This window comes from Zonotrichia albicollis, chromosome 17 (assembly GCF_047830755.1).
Source record: "Zonotrichia albicollis isolate bZonAlb1 chromosome 17, bZonAlb1.hap1, whole genome shotgun sequence".
In the NCBI taxonomy this organism is placed as follows: Eukaryota; Metazoa; Chordata; class Aves; order Passeriformes; family Passerellidae; genus Zonotrichia; species Zonotrichia albicollis.
The window spans coordinates 977,279-999,609 of record NC_133835.1 but is presented as its reverse complement, the minus strand read 5'-3'; the positions used below and the strand labels follow the sequence as shown (position 1 = coordinate 999,609).

General features: G+C 46.4%; 1 protein-coding gene across 5 annotated transcripts in view; it reads right to left on the bottom strand.

Moving 5' to 3' along the window:
• RALGAPB (Ral GTPase activating protein non-catalytic subunit beta) overlaps positions 1 to 15,173 on the bottom strand; it is a 64,896-nt gene extending 49,723 nt beyond the window's left edge. For all 5 annotated transcript variants that reach the window (XM_074553861.1, XM_074553862.1, XM_074553863.1 and 2 more), the window contains exons 1-5: positions 15,016 to 15,173; positions 7,628 to 7,840; positions 6,763 to 6,965; positions 2,185 to 2,348; positions 1,372 to 1,558 (exon numbers count right to left, since the gene is read on the bottom strand). In XM_074553861.1, the coding sequence (XP_074409962.1) occupies positions 1,372 to 1,558; positions 2,185 to 2,348; positions 6,763 to 6,965; positions 7,628 to 7,810 (737 nt within the window). In that variant the 5' untranslated portion in view covers positions 7,811 to 7,840; positions 15,016 to 15,173. The remainder of the gene's footprint in view (positions 1 to 1,371; positions 1,559 to 2,184; positions 2,349 to 6,762; positions 6,966 to 7,627; positions 7,841 to 15,015) is intronic.
• Between the last annotated feature and the right edge of the window lie 7,158 nt (positions 15,174 to 22,331).

Here is a 22,331-nt window from a genome sequence, read left to right as displayed (position 1 = left end):
AGATGTGAGCGTTCCTTTGGTCAGTTTGCAGGTGACACTGATGTGGGCAGGAGCTGACCTACTGAAGGACAGGAAGGATCTCTAGAGGGATTTGGGCAGGCTGGATCAAGAGGCTGAAGCCACTCCATAACGTTCAACAACGCAAAGTGACAGGCCCTTGGGTCACAACAATCCCAAAGCTACAGGTTTAGGGCAGAGGGGCTGCAAAATGCCCAGCAGGAAAGGCCCTGGGGGTGCTGCTTAACAGCAGCTGAACATGAGCCTGGCGTGCCCAGGTGGGCAAGGGGCCACTGACACCTGGCCTGCACCAGCCAGGGGGTGGCAGCAGGACCAGGGCAGTGACTGTCACCTGTGCTGGGCACTGCTCAGGCACCTCCAATCCTGAGGGACTGGAGCATTTCTAGAGAAGGGAACAGGGCAGGGAAGGGGCTGGAGCACCAGGAGCAGCTGAGAGAGCTGGGAGGGCTCAGCCTGGAGAAAAGGAGACTCAGAGGGGACCTTCTCCTTCTCTACAACTACATGAAAGGAGACCAGAGCCATCAGAGGGTTGGCGTCTTCTCCCAGGTAACAAGGGACAGGACATAGGGAAGTGGCCTCAAGTTGTGCCAGGGGAAGTTCAGATGGGATGGAAAATTTGTCAGGCACTGGCACAGGTTACCCAGGGCAGTGGTGGAGTCACCCAAGGGTTTTAAAAGACCTGTGGATGCAGCAATTGGGAACACGGGTTAGTGGTGGGCTTTGCAGTGCTGGGTGCATGGTTGGATTTGATGATCTTAGAGGTCTTTTCCACCCTAAACAATTCTATCATACATGATCCTCACTGTTCCCATACCCAGCAAGACTCAGGACAGCTCTTCTCCCCTGCTCTCTAGAGCAGAGAGCCCGTGGTCTGCCCCTGGCCCATCACATCCTCACTGGCAGGGAACAAGTGCCAGGCAGCTGTAACACAGTTTCAGCTCCACAGGGTCCAAGCAGAGTCCAAGAGTCACCTCAAGCCCAGCAGCATGAGCACTAACAAGCACCTAATCATTTTTGATGGTGACACACACATAGCGCTGTACCAATATTCTGGAGTCACTCCTCAGGGAACGTGATGAAGAGTCACAATCATGAAGACTGATACACACACACGCCGTAAGGTGCCAAATATCACAGAGGTGCTATGCTTACACAAAAACAGAGAATCCAACTCAGATCTCCCCTTGCAGAACAAAGGAACACCCACACAATCCAAGGATACAGCAAGATCTCTCACTTTGTATTGCTTATTCACTTTTGGATTGCTGCACATTCCACAAATAAGCAACTCCAAAATATGTATAACCATGACTATCCCCATACATGCATTTATTTCCATGGGATTTCTCCTACCTGGAAGTAAGGGCACAGATGACCTTGCTCCACTGCTCAACTACTGCAGGATGATGTCGCCAGTTGGCCACCATCTCTTTGGCAGTTTTCCAGTACGGAGGTGTTGGAAAGCACCGCGTACAAGCCAGTAACCAGACCTCAAACAGCACGCCAATTAATTTTTCAGCCAGATTCTCAGCAATGCCACCTTGCAACAGAAACCAAGCACAACTTCAGTTAGTGTTCCATCTAAATAACTCCAAATATCTCCCCAAAGAGGTTTTAGTTAAAGTGCATAAAGATTAAGCCTTTTCTTTCATAACTTTTAAGAATGATCCTTGATTGCTTCCTACAGCCAATTAGCCTTTTTGCAAGACCAAGTACAATAGATAAAGCCCAGCCACATGTGTGTTAATAAGGGACAGAAGGAATCCACCAATCTTAGGCAGTCTTCTATTGCACTGTGTCTATACTGAAGTCTTTTTTTAAAATAACTAACACTGGTTTTTTGCACTAGGCAGGCTGAACAGCAAAACAAAGGAGTTTCAGTGAAACAAACAGGAAACAACAGTGTCTTAAACTGTTCATACCAAACTGTTCATGTATAAAGTCACTGTCTTGCAAAAATACTTTCAGGAAAACTCAGCTCCAAATCATTCAGTCTTTTCTGGCAATGCTTTATTTTGGAGTAATGGAGCAGAATTAGGAGTGAGCTATTGCACTTTGGTAGCTCCTAAGAGCTTTTAATAGGTTCCCCCATCCTGCTCACAGATGAATGCGAAGAAGAGACAGAAGTTTTTTAATAATTGAACCAAATGGAAGATGAACATGAACCTTGCACAGTTGGAGCTGCTAGAAGAGTGTCATTGATCTGAAGAAGAAATAATAACAAAACCTCCCAGGTTTCTCTTGCCATAATTGTTGACTCATGCGCCAGCTTCTGGACAGCTTTCAAAACCTGCAAGCACAGTCTGATCTGACTGGATCCTGGGTCTGGCCTGCAAGAGAAGAAAACAATGCCTCAGAAACACAACTATTAAGTGATGTATTCACTAACATGAAATTTCAGCATGTTCAACTTACAAAAGGAAACAAGTATTATTGAGTGAAACCAAGAACATGAGCCAATATGCTTCTGTGCACCCCAACTCTGTCTCCAGGCATCCTAACTCTGCCTTAATGAGCACAAGATGCACCGTAACGCTTTTTTCCACGTGAGACTCAACAGATAGAACAAGCACAATCCATCATCTCATATTTATCTTGGGCCAAACAATGACAATCTAGTTGCAACATCATGAATTATTATATACATAACTCAGAAGTGGCAAATTAGGAGAACATATTGTTAGCAAAATAATTTCAATTCTTCCTAGTTCTCCTGTTGTTTCCAAATCGACTCTTATCACTTCTACCTTTAGTCTGATGTTCCTATTTAATGACCCCCTTCTAGATCTTCTGTAAGCAGTTAGAAGTAAGGAAGGATAAAAGGAAACAGTTTCATATTTCCTAGGTTTTTCCTGTAGTCATTATCAGATCCACACTGGCACTGCCGAATCACTCAACACAAAGTTGCTCAGAAGCAGCACAAAGCAGCACCACCTCCACCCATCAGTTGGTCTGGACAATGCAGAACAGGTACAAAACAGCAATGTGACACATGCTGGACAGTATCTGAGGTAATTGGTAAAAAACCTTAGGAAGCCCAAATTTTAAAGGGTGAAAGAGGAGATTAGAAATTAGAGTGTGCAGTAAGGCATATTTCAACCTGTGCATCATTTCATGATCCCTCCTACCACCACTGAAGAGATGACAAAAAACCCATACAAGTACTATGTTCCACTGGACTAGTAAGCAGTATTACCAGATTCCTTCCAAACATTTTCAAGGTGGTATAACCCACAAGTCATGTTGCACAGCAAGCACCTCAAGAATGTGCTGGTCCGCTAAATACCATCAGCTTTTGTCTTGATAGCATAATGTTGTATTACAGCGCTGGAGAAAAAGATTACAAAGAGACAAGATAATGCCTAATGCATAATGGCACATTAACAGCCACAGCTGAGGACCTCAGTGAGTTGCTTGATATTAGTGCTGGATCGTAACCCAGAGTCTCTGTAGAATAACAAACTTTGGGATAAGGGAACCCTGCCTTGCTTACAGCACTATTTTTGCCTGAGCAATAATAGAGCAGATTGCTTCAGTTGAAAGGTATCCTTAAACAATATAGGCTTGAAGCTTCTAAGGCTGCTTCAAGAATTGTCTGCCTAATCATTTAGAGAAACTGTAAAAAACCAGAGCTTATATGCAAGCTAAGGGGATCCTTCTGTGCTGATCTTGTAAAGAAAGGCAACTCAAACATTCCTGTCCATCTATGACTTCCTCTTGTTTACAAAGCTGACCCAGTGGCAAGCTCTGCTTGCACTATTTCTAGACTTCTAGATGTCTACATTTCTACAGACTGTGGCCTTTTGGCCATACTCCCTCAGTACTGTTCCCATGACTTCATATGAGAAGCATATGAAGTAATTACAAAGAAAAGTACTTTAACAGTCACATGTTCCACGGTCTCTCAAGCAATTCCAGACATTTCTGTTGCAGAGGACCTGGATATCTGTACTGCACTCTCCTGGAGAGGCAACAGAGGGAGAGAGAGTTCTCCTATTTCCTTCCAACAGTGTCTGTGGCACTGAAACTTTATCTGACAGCAGTAACAACCACTACTGCTTAAGTCATCTTCAAGACCTCTTGGATATTCTAGGGTTGCCAGAAATTGAAAGCCTGGGGGGTTGCCTGGTGACTATTCAAATACACCAACAAAGTGTTTGCTTCTTCAGAGTGGACAGAAGGCCAGTGCAGGAGGGAAGGAAGCAAACACCCTCTCTCCTGTCACTGCAGCAGATAGAGGAAAGCTAACTTGGCTCACCCAGCCTTCAGAGTTTTCTTTTTCAGCACCACACAATTTCAAGGACTGTGCATGTAAACATGTGATTCAGCTGGGCACTCAGACTAGAATATTCTATATGCACCTGCTCTGTAGGGGTGTACGCAAGCTCCTGAGATGCCATTTACACTGAATTGCCCACTTCAGGCTGCTGTGTTTTGCACCTCACCCATATGTCACCATGTCGCAGACATTTTTTCATAGAAATCTTTTCTTTCACGTTTGTCCATCTTCTGGGAAGCAGAGCCCCAGAAGAAGAATGTAAACAATTGTTATCAGCTGCTGTGAAATGTAGCAGGTGTCCCTGTGATTGGCTCATCTTCTATGTGCACCATTAAAGGCCAATCACAGGAGCAGCTCAGAGACAGATTCTCTGGACACAGAACTTTGTAATTCATTCTTTCTATTCTATTCTTAGCTGAGCAGCTCTCTGCAACTTCTTTTTCTTTTTAGTATAGTTATAATGTATTATATATCTTATATCAATAAATCAAGCCTTCTGATCAAGGAACAAGATTCTTGTCCTTCTCTCACCACAGTGACCGTCTAAAGTCGCTGTAATATCACCATCTGAGTCTGATGCCTTTGCAACTCTGGGCCACCACTTTAAAGGCAGCCAAATCAACAGCTACATCATTTCCACAGAACCAGAATGAGGAAGGAAGCCATTTTAATCACAGCCTTCTATAGGACATAGGCTTATAATAAAGACTTAATATCTTCAACACAAGAACAGATTTTTCCAGGAGACAGTTCAATACAGGTTGCTGTAACACCTCCTGGGTAAGTATTCTACATGAGTCCATCATCAGCAGCAACCTGCATCAATTGGGTAAACCCAGAAATCATTCTCCTCTTCCTCACCACAGACACCTAAGTCTGAATCTTTGCTTTTATTCAAGGTAGGTGTGCACAACTCAGTTCTATATTCTATTTGCAGTATAGAAATTTCTCCTGTTGCTGGAGTGAATTCTGAACATAGCACCCTGGAGGGCAAAACTTAAAAAGAGAGTAGGGACTTGAATGTCAAGTGTTGATAGCAACAGCCATGAAAAATCAGTGTTTCAGATACATCTCAGAGGCTCTTGAAAGAAAAACATACAGAACAGCTATACTACAGTATAGCTAATGATTTTTCAGCTCTCCCTATCTCTAGGTATTAACTATTTCATTCAACAACTATCACATGTAGTCTATCAGCCTACATCAAGGTCCAACAATAATTTTGGGAGAGAAGTTAAAGTGGAAGCTTGTGCCAACAGCATGCAAGAAAACTGTACCACTGAGCTGCCTGCTACTAGGGTCCTGGTGTGAGAGCAAGCAAGGGATCACAGAAACAACTATTTGATGGACTAGTGAAGAATTTCTTCTCTGCTGTGCCAAGGGAACAAAGGATCCCAGACAGCAGACTGTATTCTGCACTAATTAAAGCTGAGAGACAACCTCCCGCCACAATCTAATCCAGAAGCTTGCTGTCCTCAGACTTGTGTCATTGGCTTGACCATGCTTTAATGGGAATTAAAATGCATTTTCACTACAAGTTAAGAGCAACAACAGCCAAGAGTAGGTGATAGACTTCAAAGCAATCAATAAACAGCAGAGAACTCTGAATTTGCACAAATAACTATTCCGAGTCCTTTATAAACAAAGCCTTTATTAAAGTGACCCAAGTGCAGCTGAGCACTTTGAAGGCCACCTGCAGTGACAAATATTTAATACTGATAAAAGCTGATGATCTGATATTTATGGGCATATACTAAACACTGATCTGAAGTTAAGTACCTTTTCAGGGGATGCTACTCTTTAATCTTACTTATCCAGTATGTATGTCCAACAGCAGCAGGTAAACTTGCCATAAACTATAAACAAGGCAATGATGTTTGTGCACTCTGACAACGTAGCTGTGTACAAGAGCCAGAAACATGTCTATCTCTCAAGGATCCATCATCCAAGGATGGCAGGCAGCAAGCACTCCAGCACCAGGTTCTTTCAAAACTACCAGTGAAGGACACTCACCATAACCATGCTCATTTGACAGGCAGCAAGATGCAGGCACAGAGCAGTCACTTACTACAAAATCCTTCAGTAAATCACAAATGAGTCAAATCTTGACTAACAAGGGCAGGGACTATCATGATGTTCTCTTAGTTTATCTCAGTTTTACACAATGAAAAGCACATGGTCACACAGTGATGCGCTTCTGCTTTTCCCCTTGCCCTCCAGTCATTCAATTGAGAGAAATCTTGAACCTCTTGGAGCAGTAAACATTAAAGTATATGAACTATATGTCATTCTAACCACAGCAGCAAAAACTCAATTTGCTAGTGCAAAATTACAAGACATTTGGAGAAACACCTTCCTCGTAAGTTTGCAGCACTAGCAGTCCTGTTTGACTCAAGAGTCTCCACATCTCATGAGTCCTCTGACAGGTTACCTGCTGAGTACAGCCTGGAATCCCTAACACTCACCTTGGTACAAAGAGATTTTGGAGATGTTTGAGAATGCTTTGAACATAAAGGTTTGGTTCCTTAATAACAGGTAAAGGAATAGAGTCCTTAGGTAACACAAGAGCCATAATCCAATCTGTATACACATCCACACAGTATTTCACAGTATCGCCGTCCAAAGGGAGGGTCAGTCCATAACAAACCACCTCCATAGTCCATTTTACCTAACAAACATAAAGCAAAAGTTATTAAAAATAAATATTGTAAGTAAGTGCTGGTCAGAGCACATTAGTTCTAACTCAAAAAAAAAAAAGAAAGCAACAGTAGTTATGGTGTATGGGCAATTCTGTACAACATATCCTGCAAGAAAACACCAAACCATTAACTCATATATCATGATATTATGAAGAATATGAATAAATGGCAAAACATTCTCTAAATTCTGAATCTCTTAAATCCAAACTGTAGATCACTCTTGGGAACACACAAAAGCTGTTAGTGAAAGATTTTCAAATTCTAACAAATACTTGTACTATACAAAGACTTTTTTTTGAAGTCACATACTGTTGCTTCAAAACTGAAGGTAAGTAGAAAGGTTTTGTGTTAAATGCTAAATTCTTTGGGTTTGAGGTTTTTTGTTGGTTTTCTTTAGCCTGAATTTTGTGGTATAGTAGCTCAGGCAAACATTTACTATTAAGACATGGAGTACACTGTTGCTATGATGTAGCTGCTAATAAAAACCCTATGGAGATCACTAAACTAAAAATGTAACACACTTCATAAAACTTGGGACAATAAAGAGAAAAAAATAAAAGAGGCCATAAAAAACTATTAAATTGTCACTCCAGCATAAAGGAAACTATCATCTCCAAGGAAAGGCACTTACTTCTTTGTCTGTTTTTAGTAAACTCTCACTTCCAACAGATGATGTAATTAAAGCCTGTCCAAGAGGACGCACCACTGCATTTGCCACTTCTCTCCCCACATTCTCAGGATAGCTGTGAAGTACACTGGTATTCCCCTGATCATTTTGAATGACAAGATGCAAGGATCTCCACTCTGAGTACATAGTGCCTCTATGCTACAATCCAAACAACACCTGGGGGGACAAGAAAGAAAAAGAGATAATTAGTTTAAATGTCCATGACATGAGTTAGCATAACTGAGGCTGTGTATCACAACCCAGACCCTTGTAAATTCAAGATGCACATATACATTTCATACATTTCACAATCCAGAAGAGATTCCAACAGTTGTTCTTCAACCTTAGTATGTCTTTTACACAGACGAGCTTTAACATAGGTTGATTACAGAGATTACAGCAAGTTTCAGTTCAGGACTAAATGTCTATTTTAGACACTTAAACCTGAGAAGTGATTTCACCTCACACTTCTGCTTACACCATTTTTGCAGGAAAGCTGCTTCCATTTACACAACATCTTCAGGTAAGTAGAAAACAGTTCTACAAGTATTCTGCTCATGAAGCAATGGCTGCAATTCACCCTGTTCCCTTTTTCACCTCAACAGCAGTTAAAAAGAGACACCAGGAAACTTCCAGGAAAACCTTAGTCATCTGAGAAGACAAAAATTCAGCCTCTTTCATATTCATAAGGTATTTCTACTGCAGGTACTACTCAAAACTGGTAGCTGAAAGATGCAATTCAGTGATAATGAAGATTATAATGCCCTTTATTTGCAGCGAGTTCAGGACTGGTTGAGCCTTAGTGCATCACTAGCTTAAATACAGCATCACTTTACAGTTTCATTACAGCACATACAGGTTCCAAATCTATGGAGCTGGGGTGCATTTCAAATCCTTGTAAAGTCAATACACACAGAGAGTCACTTCATAAAATCTACATTTGTCCCACAGGTTCCAGACAGAAAAGCCACTAGGAAATTTCCCAGGCAGCGCTCTCAGAACTAGACACAGCTCTCCTTTCAGTAACAATCCCAGCACAACTGCAGTTACATATATCCCCTCACTGCCATTTGAAATCAGGAAGCCAAGCTGACCGTGAACTAACCAGATTTTTGCAGTGATAGGAGCTTGGGATGGGTATTTTGGCATTGCTGTGTGTAGGGGAGTCTGTAGGAGAGACGGGGTCACGCACGCTCGGGACGGACGGGGACGAGAGAGATCTCTGCAGCCAAGGCGTGAAACGATCGGTTTGTCACAAAGGGCGTGGGTGCAGGGCCCTGCTGGGAGCTGCCAGCCACAGCTCGGAGCAGGGCCGAGAGAAGAGAGGCTTAAAGTGTGAAAGAGTTAAAGGTTTAAGAGCAGAGAGCATGTAGAAAGGAGGGGGTGAAGAAGTGCAGAGGTAAGGGCGAAAAGAGAAGAGGAAGAGTGGAGAAGAGCAGCGGAAGAGTGAGGAAAGAGGGAGGAAAGAGAAGTGGAAGAGAGCAAAGTTCCCGTTACAATACAATAAATCATCTTCAGTGTTAAATATTCAGATTCTCTTCAACCAATCTACTACAACACGCATATCCTATAACATTTCCATACAACCTATAAGAATCACTACATTACCATACTGTGTTACATTTTAAATCCTAAATCTTACTCTTTGGGCCCTATCTGCCAAGCTGCAGGGTCTGCTCTGACCCTGGGACCTGCCTGCTTGCAGAGGGAATTGTTTCATCAAGAGGGGACTACCTTCAGCCAGCCACACCATTGTTTTCCAGTTGTTCAGTAACTGAGGGATCTCAAAACTTGCTTTCGTTTCAATCTCGCTTATAGTTTCTATATTCTCAAAATCTTTTGCCAGACAATCATATTTATAAGGCTTTCCTGTTCCATCCTCACCAACATCATGAAACATCAACCAAGAGAGGCAATCAGAAGCAGCAGAAGTTAAGCTGTGCTCCCACAGTCCATCTGCAGTCAGCAGCACTCTTGTGTCCTGAGCAGTGGCTCATGCTGCACCAGCAGCACCACCAACACCTCTGTGCTGGGAGCCCTGGGAACGGGTGAGGAGAGGCAGCACCAGCCATGGGACTGCACTGGGCAGCTCAGAGACACCCACCACGCACAGCCAACTCTGATCCACACATCAAACACATCCAGAGATCTGATCTGACTCAGATGAGAAACATCTGTGCCAACACAGTGGTTTTGTGAGGAGAGCAGTGAGGACACAGGGCCAGAGGGGTGGCAGGAACATTCCTCTGACAGCAGAGTGCTTTATACAGGCTGACAACAACGTTAAACCACTGCTCAAGCAGGTGGCACCACAGCAGCCTGAGAGAGCCACCAGAACTGCGACTGCACCAGCTCATTTCCTCCTCTCCCACCAGAACTGACAGCCTTTTATCCATTATCTGAGCCAGGTGACCACATGAGCAAGGAAAACAGGGTTGGCACAGGAGAAAAGCCAGGAGTGTTCAAGAGACACAGCTCAGAGCAGCTCAAGCTGGCATGGATGGCACTCCAAGATCCGTTTGCCAACTGCACTTACCTGGCACAATTTGGAAGCCATCTAGTTATACAGGGAATATTTTGAACACCTCCCCTAGACATTCGTTGGCCCAAAACCAAACAAGAAACCAGGCCTGGAAATACACATTCCTAGGGAAAGACCTATTTAAACAATCTGCCTACTTAGCTGACTGCCCAGATGTTTATACCCAAAGCCTGATTATTCCCTTCAAGGGAGACAGAGCAGTGAGGCAGCAAGATCTTGTCTTCCAAACTACATTCTTTGTGGTTTGAGACACAGTCATGTGTGCTTATCTGCTAGTGAGTTAACCAGAGCAGCAGCAGCCTGTAGGAATTAATTCCTATATCCTTCAGGTATCTTCCCTCCTCTGGGGACTGAAGCAGGGGGAATGCTCATGTCACTGTGGTCAAAACCCTTAGGCTTAGAGAAAAATGGCAATTTCAAGACACAGAAAAGTCACACACACACAAACCCCCCAAAATCAAACCAAACCAAAAACCCAAAGAAAATACCCTCAAAAATGAAATACCAAACAACACCTACAAAATCTCAATCCTCAATGATGGCTTTGATCACTGCTTAGCTCCACTATCTAGGTTTCCAGACTCCTATCTTTTCCTTTCATATCCTATAGCCACAGACATGCTTCATCTTCTACCTGACCAGCATCTTAGTCTCCAGTGTGTGTTTGAAGTCAAAGCAGAAGGGACAGAAGTGAGATATAATCCACTTTCCAAGATTTCCCCTATCCCACAAGGGAAGAGGGGAAGCACTCCCCGTTCCTCTCCCGTGACACAAGTTCATTAGAAGCATGTAACCCTGTAACAGTATTTGAGGAACATTGGTTTAAATAAGCTGATTTGAACTGATAAAACAGCATGTCCTTTCCATGCCTGCCCTCCAGCTGGCAGTGAACAGCTCATGGCAGGAGCTTCTGATAAGCACAGCACACTCACTGTGGCCCCCTCAGCCCAGAGCAGGGTGCCCAGGTGTGTGGAACTGCTGTACAACACAAGCAAAAGGCAGGCAAGGCCTATGTGGGAGCTTTCTCATCTAGAAGAATCCTGCTGCAGCTTAGAAAACCTTAACTGCACTAAGGAAGGGGAACAGGAGAACACAATCACTTGTCCTCAGGCAGCTCCTTGCCACAATGAAGAAAAGATGCAAAGCTCTTCTGGGTGACCCTTCCACACTTCTGAGGAGTAACACTTTTAACAGATACAGGATATATACAACATGCCATGCTGAAGAGGTTTAGCAACAGGACAACCAAAACTTCTCATACCACACACTCCCAGCCTGCTGCCTGACATTCTTACATAAATTTAGTCATCAGCCTGTATCTTGTTAATATTTGAGACTTCCTTTCATCTTGCTGTAGAAGAAACCTGTTCATTTTAGCAATACCCAGGGAATACTGAGAAAAGTAATTGATTCAGATGCAAAATCCTTATGAGGGAGATTTATCAGGGCGTCGATCTATCCACCCCCCTTATATTTAGCAGTTAAAAGTTTTTATTTGGAAGGACTGGAAGTTACTTTTTATTTAAGACTCCAGTTCAACTGCCACTTGAATTGGAAATGGCTGCAATCTGTTAGGATTGGACTATCTCTAAATCTGTCTAGCACACAGCTTCTTCTAACTGGGCAGGAATTAAAAAAGGCTGGAAAGTCTCCACACAATGATATCCAAAACAATGTTCCTGACAGATTCCACACACTGACAGACAGTTTTCCAACTTTCCTCAAAGAGCACCTACTGCTGGGCAGCAGCAGGACTCCCTCCCTCCCAAGACGCTGTATTTATCAGCAACTACTGAAACACCACCAGCAAACTGCAGACCAAGAAAGCAACTGTCACACCACACCTAATTTTGATTCCTGTTTTTGCAATACTTCTGCATCTCAGAAGCACCCTCACTTGCCCAGCTAACTTTGCACAAGTTTCATGAAGCTGAATATTCACATTTCACATACACCTATGTCTTTTGGGGGTTCAAATCACTAAGCACTCTCAGAAAGCTGATTCAGAGAAGGGGTGAGTAGATTAATAAATAAATTTCTGTTGTTCACCAAGCAGTTTTACACACTCTTTTATGCTCTATGTTCACTGTATGTTCCTGGAGACTGCACTAAATAAAACATCCTCACACTCTCACAGACAAACCTGGAAAGAAATCACCAGCATTAAAACCAGCAAAGGCAATGAGACATTATGAAACTGAGCACTAATTCCAATAATCCCGAGCATGGTAAATAATCTGGATTTCAATGCATTTCCTCCCAATCTTAGAAACTTTCATCTTAGAAACTTCAGTTGTTATTATCATATAAACCACAGAAACTGGATGTCTCAGCATTGAGGATCCAAGATCCTCAGTTCTCAAACACTGCAGAAGCCAGTGAGCACAAAAGAATTACAAGTCCATAAAACTCAAACAATAAAGTTCTATTTCCAGTTTCCAGAGACCTAATATGAACAGCTGCAGCCAAAATATTTAAACTCCTGGATCACTAAAGTTAGACAGCAAGAACTAAACAGAGCCACATTCTGCAGTTACTGTGAAGGAATGCACAGAAGGTGCAAGGCTGAAGTTGAGGTGCTCGGATCATGTGCAGGCAGAGGTCAGGGAATCAGTGCTCAGGTACAGAGCAATTCCTCAGAAAATGTGCACTAAGGGAGGGAAGTGCTGGGAGCTAACATGAACATTTGGTAGTGTTCAGCAGCTGCAGATGTAAAATGAAGTATTTTCCTACGGTGCAAAAGAACTTCAAGCACAAAGACAAGCTGTCCCAAAAGTAGACCCCTCTTAGCTTTTACTAGAACCAAAAAAGCAGAGCAGACACAATGGATTACTACTGTACAAGAGATGCAAAAACATCAGCAGAGAGATGCCCAAGGAAGGCTGAAGGCCTAATTGAGCCCAAACCAGAGAAGCAGCCACAAAAAAAGTCCACATCAAAGTTCTGGGATGTCAGCTATGCTTTATGAGTATTCCCTGGAAAAAAAGGAAGTCCTCTCATTTAACATAATCTCTGCTACCTAACATTACTAACATTTGCTCTCCAAAGGAAACAATTCTTGCCAGAAAGCCATCCTGCCACAACCCACCTTCCCCCAAAGCACAAACCAGACCATTATGAGCAATTTTTCTCAGCTGTCTGACATTCTAAACATGAACAGCTGCTATTTGCCCACTTGTCCCACTGCCCTCCCAGTTCATGTTGGAGAAGGCGAGTTACATCTAGCTGAGACTAACTGCAGCTCTGCTATTAACCCTACCAGGCCTGAGGAAGCACAGCCCTCCTGGCAGCTCACCTCTGGAGCCACCTAACATATTAGCTCCGCCTAAGGAATGCACTGTGTGGGAAGAACAACTGCCAGAACAGAGAGCAGGGAAAAAATAAAAATTACAAGAACCAAACAGAAGACCTATCTGAGAGAAAGACCAGCAGAAAGTCGGTATTTTAAGTATTTTGTTAAAGAAATTTTAAAAAATGCATGTCAGGGTTACTATCATTTTTTTTAAAGTCGATATTCAATGCAAGAAGAGAAAAGTCAAATGAAAAACCAAACTCCTGTCATCCTTTTCCCAAGCCATTCAGCCACAGCACTACCAAGGGTCAGAGGAGAGAATCCCAGGTGCCCTTGCCTGGAGAAGACAAATTTGTCAGATTTTATTGCATTACTGTAGCAGAAATTAATAGATGAATGTGCCAAAGGAAATACTGGGTCTCAAAGGATCCCACAGGATTCCAGCCTCACTATCTCCAGCACTCCCAGTTCATGGACCCCATTGCCTCTGGTTCCTGGGAACACTGCTGGACACAGCCTGGCCAAAGCAGGAGGCAGGGCACTTGCTAGAGAGAAGGCCACTGCCTACAAGTTGCATACTGTTACATATGAAGCTGAGCAGAGCCATAAGAAAGCAAAAACAGTTTTGTAGGTTTTGGCTATTATTCTGCTTTCAAGCATCATTACTCAGACATCAGTACTACTCTGCTTCTCACTATCACTCTCATTTTAAACACTAGATTTGAGATAAATTATCTTCCAGGCAAGTCACCTGAGAATTTAGTAAGTTTTCAAACCCCTCATTTATGCAAAAAACTACTTAATGAACTTGACCACAAAACAGTGCACTCGACTGAACAAAATTTTTACTCAACAGTTTTTTTTACATTGGTACTTATTAGTCGGTCCAGTTTCTGGTGAAGTCTCCAAAGTGCTCAAGCAGGAAGGACTCTCTTGCAGGCACAGCCCCCTCACTCCGGGGAGAAGCCTCGCTGCTGAGTTTGCCAAATAAATAGGATTAACTATCCACTGGGCACGGAGACCGAATGGGACAAGGAAAAGCAGAATCCCCACAGACCCCAGAGGCCTGAGCCGGGCACGCTCGGGACCAGCGGGCTGTTGGTCGGACTCTGCGGGGAAACAGCGACACAAACTTTTTCCTCCCTCAGGTCCAGCTCCCGCTCGCAGGATCCACACGGGAGGAAGGGTGCGGGTACCACCTCACGCTCCTCCCAGGGACCCGGAACGCGGTTCGACCCCCCGGGCCGGAGCAGGGGCCGAGAGGGGCCCTGGGCCGCGAGTGGTCATCGAGAGTCGCTCCCGGCCGCCCTGCGGTGGCTCCGCGGCACCAACCAGGGGCGAGGCGCTGGGGGAGCCCTGGGGACGGGCTCGCCCATCGCCCGCCTCGCTCGGGCCCCGCCGCGGCAGCGCAGAGGTCAGCGCGGTGGAGGCTCCGGGCGGCGCCCGCGCCACAGGCCCCGCGGGTAGCGAAGCGGGCCGAGCCCGACAGCGCCGTGGTGGGAAGCCTGGCCGTCTTACCTGCGCCGAGAGCCCGGCAGACATGTCGGGGAGCGCCACTCCCTCAGGCCGCCGGCGCCACGGGGCCGCGGCCACACGGGACCGGGAGCGCCGCTCGCTGCGCTCGGCCCGCACCCGCTTCCGGCAGCGCCACAAAGCGCACGGCAGTGTCGTGTCCTGCGCATGCGCGAGTCCACTACAACGCCATTCCCCGCCCCTGCACGCTACTCCTGTGCCGGCGGCACCGAATAAGTCGCAGAGACAGGCTGTGCGCATGCGTAGTGCGGCCGCCGCCGTGCCTGGCGCCGCTGTGATGCTCTCACTCTTAAAGGGGCCGCGCACACCGGCCCCGCCCGTACCCCGCGCTGCCCGCGGAACCCGGAGGCTCCGCCATCTCACCGGTCCCCGGGCGCTGCACCCAGGCCTGGGGAGGGCCTGTGCAGCGCACCGGGACTGAGCGCCCCCGGACCCTCGGGTGTAAGGAGCTTTTGCCGGGCAGCTCCAGCTGGAGCTCCAGCGACCGGGAGCCGCCGGTGCCGTTCCGCTGGCCTGGCTCCGGCTCCTCTTCCACTGCCGCCGCGCGCTCTGCTGCTGCCCGGCCCGGCCTTGCCCTGCCCTCAGGCTCCGCTGCTGCTGCGCCCCGGCTGCCGTAGCTCAGCTTGGCTGTGGCTGGGAAGGGACAGTGACAGCACCAGCTCTGTTTCCGCAGGCCGTGTCTCGCTCTTCCCGCGATCTTTATTCTCATTCCGCGTTCATTTGCTGCTCCCCTAGCCCATAGTATTGACCAGTCTGCGGGTGCTGATAGCACTTAGCTACAGCGACATAGGTTACCTGGGTTCAAACAGTGTGGGCAGCATGTGAGGGGGGGATTCTGCTCCTCTGCCCACTCAGGTGAGACTCCACTTGCAGAGCTGCCCCAGCCCTGGGGACCCAGCATCAGAAGGATGTGGAGCTGTTGGAGCAAGTGCAGAAGTCGTCATGGAGATGGTCCCAGGACTGGAGCCCCTCTGCTCTGGAGCCAGGCTGGGAGAGCTCACCTGGGGGAGAGGAGGCTTCAGAGAGACCTTGGAGCCTGTTCCAGTGCCTAAAGGGACTGCAGGAAAGCTGAGGAGGGATTTTGGGACAAGGGATGGAGGGACAGGACAAGGTGGAATGGCTTCTCACTGCCAAAGGTCAGGCTTAGAATAGGTTTCTTATGTGTTTCTTTACTATTTCTTTACAGTGAGGGTAGTAAAACAATTTTCCCAGAGAAGCTTTGGCAGCCCACCTGTGGAAATAATCAAGACCAAATTGGACAGCACTTGGAGCAATCTTGTCTAGTGCAAGGTATCCCTGTTTATTGCAGGGGGCTTGGAATAGATGGCCTTTAAAAGTCCAACTACTTGCTGATTCTGTGAAACACAGCCAGTGGAGAAGGCAGCACAGGGCACTCTGCAGGGAGCAGTGCCTTGCTCCACAGCCCAGCGACGTTTAGGGATGGTTCGAGGGCCTGGTATCCTGAGAGGCCCTGGCAATGGACCCCTTTACCTCACTCCCTGCTGCAGCTGGGAGCGGCAGCATCTGCCTGCCTGTATCACCCCTGTGTTCACCTCTCTGCAGTGTTCTCTGCTTTCTGCAAGCAGTCCAGCTGGTGCACTGCTGATAAAGTCAGCCCGGTCTCACAGATTCATTATGGCCTGTTCCACAGGGGCCAGGTTTCCAGGTCCTTTCTTCAGCACTTGCCTGCACTATTTCTTGTTCAGTGCAGCACTGAGATGTTAACCTTAACAAACAGAAGCCTGCAAAGTGATTTTTAACCTCTTGTATTGCTTATCCACTGAAGAAACACCAGATATCACAGTGCAAACTGTATTCCTGTTCCCCTTGCTGGCAGGAAGACTTCTAGTCTGCACATTCTCTGCATGGAGGCTGCTGACAGCAAGAGATGTGAGTTTCAAATAAAGATTTACTCAGTGCTTTTAATGTAAATCTTTTCTTCCTCTTTGTTCTGCCCCCAATGGGAGAGCAGGGCCTTGCAGGACACATCCCTTCGCAATACCATGAATCTTTGGTCCCTAATTAAAAAAAAAAAAAAAGAGAGAGATCTGGGTTAGTCAGGCTGCTGGGGTAGGCAGAATGCAGCACAGATGGAGAGGACTGAGTGAAAGGGCATTTGTGTCTTGGTTTGAAAGACAGATGTCTGCCAAGGAAGGTGGGAACCTCCCTTGGAATGGAGAATATGACCCCCTTTCCTCTGAAATCTTATAACTTTGAAATGACAGAGCTTTCAGGCAAAGATACCAGAAGAGGAATAGCAGTTCCTTGCTAGCGTGTGTGTGTATAACGTGGCAAACCAACCCCCAGCCCGGCAGCACCGACGAGCAGACGCAGAGCCCCAGGGCCGGCCTTGTCCCGGCTGCAGGCACCTTCCCCTGCGGTGCAGTTCCGGGCACAGCCAGCAGGGGCGCTGCTGGCTCCCGGCCGGGCAGGGCGGGGCGATGATTCCCCCGGGGCTGCAGGGGGCGCTGTGGCAATGGCGGCCGGGCTGGCGGAAGGGATGCACAAGGGGCTGCCTTTGGAACCCTCAGGGACGGCCGGGCCCGCTGCACCTCCAGCGGGGGAAATGGATGCAGCAGGAACCTGGGAAGCAGCTGGAACGGCAGAGGCGAGCAGATCCTGTTGTAATAAATGAGATGTAGCAGAAATTCTGCAGCCTTAGCAGGAGCCGCAGGACATCCCGGCAGGCTGGGGTATGGGGTGACAGTGTAGCGAAAACTCAGAGCAGCGGCAAAAAGCAGCCTGGCTCCCGAACGCGGCTGAGACCCTCCCTGTGAGAGGGAAGGGGCTCGGGGTCCCAGGGCTTCCCCTGAGGCACCAGAGCAGATAATGTTATGAACAAACATTCGGTTAATATTTTTTTGTGAGAAAGAGCTACAGGGATGCAGCCAGATCTCTGTCCCTGCCAGGGTTCTGCGTGCTTTGTTATTGTAATCACGGGTCATTGTAGCTTATCTCCTCTTTTGTATTAGTAAAGGCCCTGGCTGGGGTGGGGTGATGGCCCTTCCCCGAGGCTGTGCTCTCTTCCAGCATAGGGAAGACACCTGAGAGGATGGGAGGGGGGTTATGCAAAGTGACTCCAAGACCAGCATGCTTTGAGACCTCGACTCCAGAGGCACAGAGTAACCCCAAAAACAACGAGCCAAATAAGAGTTGAGAGACTAAAGTGATGTCTGGACGTGAGGAGCCAAGTGCTGAGCCTGCAGAGATGCTGAACACCTTCAGAGCCCCTCTCGCCCTGAGCAGAGAGTCGTCCCAACGCCGGGACCAGGCGGGACAGAGCCAGGGAAACCAAGATCTGATGGGGACATCACGCCCTAAAGGCTCCCACTAGGACTGGATCCCCTGGCTCTGCCCCTGGTGGACAGAGCTGCGCATATCCTCCTCCTCTGAGTCGCCCTGGGAGAGGCGACGGGGACTGCAGCCCTGCCGAGCCGCCCAATCCTGAGCTGATCACTTTTAATAAAGGCATTAAAAAGGAGAAGAAGTCTCCTGGCCCTGTTTATTTCAGATAAGGTCTTTTATTAGTGAGGTAGGGTGTTAACAAGGTCCCAGTGCAACAGCCACTCCCACAAACAGCTTTACTTGTGGTAGGAGAAGACAGCAGGAGACAGAGCCTCACAGTGCTGGGAATTCTCCCTACAGCAACCACAGCCTGTCTCCCCTCTGATGCCGAGAGAGCCAGGAGCTGTGCTCAGCCCCTTCCCCCTGCCCAAATCTCCCGGTATCTCTGCCCCCTCTAGAGAAACCCCTCACCTAAGAGAGTAGCCAGCCCTACCCTTCCCCTGCACCGTGGCAACTTCTTTTTTCGCTTTAAGTACCAGTCAGTTTTGTCTCCTAGCAACATATGGGAAAAAATTCCCTGAGAGAAAGCAAACAAAAGGAGCGATCTTAACCTCCAACAATTTGTTACACAAGAGAGTCTCAGAGCCAACAGGCACGCGTGCAGAGGTGAAACTGCAAAGCTGGCTCATGGACCCCCGTTCCCCAAATCACAGTCTGCTTGCTGTGCCCATCTTCCTCTCGGCCCCTTACCTGCTGGATCAGAGGAGCAAAAACTCCTTCCCGTCTCGCACATTTTGCTTGACAGTGGCAGAGCAAGAGAAGTTGAAGTTCACCTGCAGCAGCCCATGGAGAACCACCTTTTCCTGTGTGCTCACTATATGTGACTTCAAAACCACTGAAGTCACACATAGTGATCACACAAGGAAAGGTGGCTCCCGTGGTCCCCTGCACAGTGGCCTCAGGGCTGCCAGCTGTGGCTGTGCTGCCTCCCAGCTCTCTGCAGTTCACCCTGTGTGGATTCTCCATGAAAGGAACGAGAAGAAGGTGGGATTACAAAAATCCTGTGTGCCTGATGGTAGTAGATAAGGCTAGATACAGAAAGGTGAAAGAAGCAGTGGGGAGAACCATAAATAACATAGGAATTCCACTATTTGACACAGACCGTTACTCACCCAAGACTGTGCTACATCTCTGGATTTAGAGAGAAAGAACAGAGACACGAGGAAAAAGAAAAATGGGGAGGGAGTACATTAGAAGGGAGTATTAAGCATTTTGGGAAGTCTGTACCTCTCAAGTACCTCAGCCAATGGGGAAAGAGAGAAGGGAAATGTGGCTGGGAAATTAGGATAAAAAGGAGGCTGCGTCCTCTAACAATTTTAAGAGACCTCACAGGGAATGCCCCATGGCCTCTGCCTTTATTCGCATACTGTGAAAGGACTCCTCTTTCTCCTTTTTGGACATAAACCTCTGGTGTTTGTAGATTCATTTTTCTGATATCTTTGTGAAAACCACCAATCACTTGTTTTTAAAATTTTAAAAGTTTAAAAGTAATAAAATGGTTATAAAGATAGTAATAATATTATAGTAATAAAATTTTTGGCAAGCAGGATTAGGACAATACAAGACAATAAAAACAAAGAGTTATGGACAATCTGGGTACCTCTTTCTGGGCAGCACAAGCCCAAAAAAGGACCCCTGTTAACAGAGGATTAACCCTTAAAAGCAACAGCCTGTTGCATATTCATACACTTCATACATGATGCATAAATTCCATTCAAACTTTTGGATTCTGTTTGGTCAGTGTCAGCTTCTTCCTCTGAATCCTAACGGAATCTTCATGGCTGAGCAAGGTGGGAAGAAGTTCATTTCTTCTAATAAGGCAGCAATAATTTTTTTTTTTTTTCTGAAAGATTCGGGTGTCCTGTGGCTGCTATCTCAGCACAAGTACCTCATTCTTCTCTTTAAAAAAAGTATCTTACATAGCATAGTTTCTATTTTAACATTATGTTATACCCTAAAACTCTATTTAACACACTACTTAAGAAAATTAATACAGCGTAACTTTCTAACATAACACATATAATGTTCATTTTAATATTTGCAAAATGCCAATAATAAAATATGCATTGTTCACATCCATGCATAATCACAAGGCTCATGTACCTTACAATTGTCATGTAACCTTTATTTATGTATAAAAAGTTAAGATTACTGTCTCTTTTTTACCTGTTCGCTCAGGGTTCTCTCTTCAAACCAAGCTGCAGCAGGACTTCTCATGGAGCAAAATGGAAGATCCCCATTCCCAGCAACCACATGGATCCTGATGTGAGAAACGACTCTTACTTTTAAAATTTCAAAGGTTTATTAAACCTTAACAAGAATACAGAAGACAGCATGTTATTATTGGAATATGTATCCCAATATAACCAGTTAGATGGTGCCCAGGCCAGTTCTGACCTTCGCTGCTGGGCCACAGGCAGCTCTGCGGTGTTTTACTTCAAAGATACCTTGGCTGGCGGCAGAGTGCAGCGGGGCACAAGACAGGACTCCGTTCTCCTCAGGGGAGAGCTTCTGGCGATGGTGAAGAAAAGAAGGGAGCGGATTCTGCTAGAAGGTAGCCAGATGTTTATTCCATGAGCACAGATATGTCTGCACTGGGCTACTGCTGATAACAGAATAGGGCCGCATGGTCTCATTCACATTTTAAGCTCAGGACAGGGGAAGGGGAGGGGACAGGTGAGTCACCAACCAGGTGAAGGGGCAGGGTCTCCAGGTACTAGGGTCACCTATCACACGACGCCTTGCTGGTATGTTAGCCTGATTGACAGGGCACACTCAGCGAGGGGCGAGGGGGAAGGGAGAAGGTAAAACAGGATATTGCAACACACCACAACATCTCCCCCTAGTTTTGTTTAAAAAGAAGAGGACTGTGTTTATGGTGCAGAATGATTCTACTGAGGCTTCTAGGTCATCCACTGGAGCACTGAGGGCTTCCAAATGGTAGACTTCAGGAGGGGGAGATGAGCTTGAGATTAACTTGAGAACCATGCGTCTGATTACTCCAAAAACAATGCTAAAAACTACAATAACTACAACTAAAATAAACAGCACTAAAATTACAGTTTTCAGAATAGATCCCAACCAGCCCGAGAGTCCCCAGCCATTGAAAAGTCCATTCAGCTCGTTGTCAGTTTCTCTGTTGATGTCTGAGAACCTTTATCGAGGTAGTCCATATGTGGTTTGGGCTGCGGTACTATGTAGGAGATTGCAGGTGGGATGATCACGAGTAGGACGAGAAGCAGGCTCGGTCTCATGGCGTCTCGAGGCTACACACGAACAGTGGGATCTAAACTGGTACAAAAACTTGAGACAAACATATATTACAAACTATTCCAGATAGGAGGCTTAAATGGAATTTCTTCCAGAGAACGTGCACGACGTTTTCTTCTCCAGGCAGCGTGAGCAACCTGGGGTGCTTCTGCAGATTTCTCTGAGACTTTGGGAACATAGGGCTTTACCCATTTGGAAGGAACCCACCTTAAACCAGAGGGGGTGGATACACAGGCGTATCCACGTCCCCAAGTAACCAATTTGTAAGGTCCCACCATTTTCCAAGTCTCAGGGTCCTTTACTAAAACTGGAGGTTTTTCTTTCATCAACCTGTGACTCTTCCCCCCAAAGTGGCGTAGGATGGGTGGGTTCAGGCTGTCAAAAGAACAATTCAGAAAATTGATTGTGAATAGCGCCCTGGATAACCGGATGTGGGGAGGTTCTACCTTCAGAACCTGTTGTTGCTGGTCCAGGACTCTTTTAATATCACGGTGAGTTCTTTCTACAATGGCTTGACCTGTAGGGGAGTAGGGGATGCCAGTTTGGTGCTCTACTCCCCATTGCTGCAGGAAGCTCCCGAATTCCTTGGATTTATAAGCAGGCCCATTATCAGTTTTCAGCTCCTTGGGGATGCCCATGAAAGAAAAGGCCTGTAAGAGGTGCTTAATAGCATCAATAGATGACTC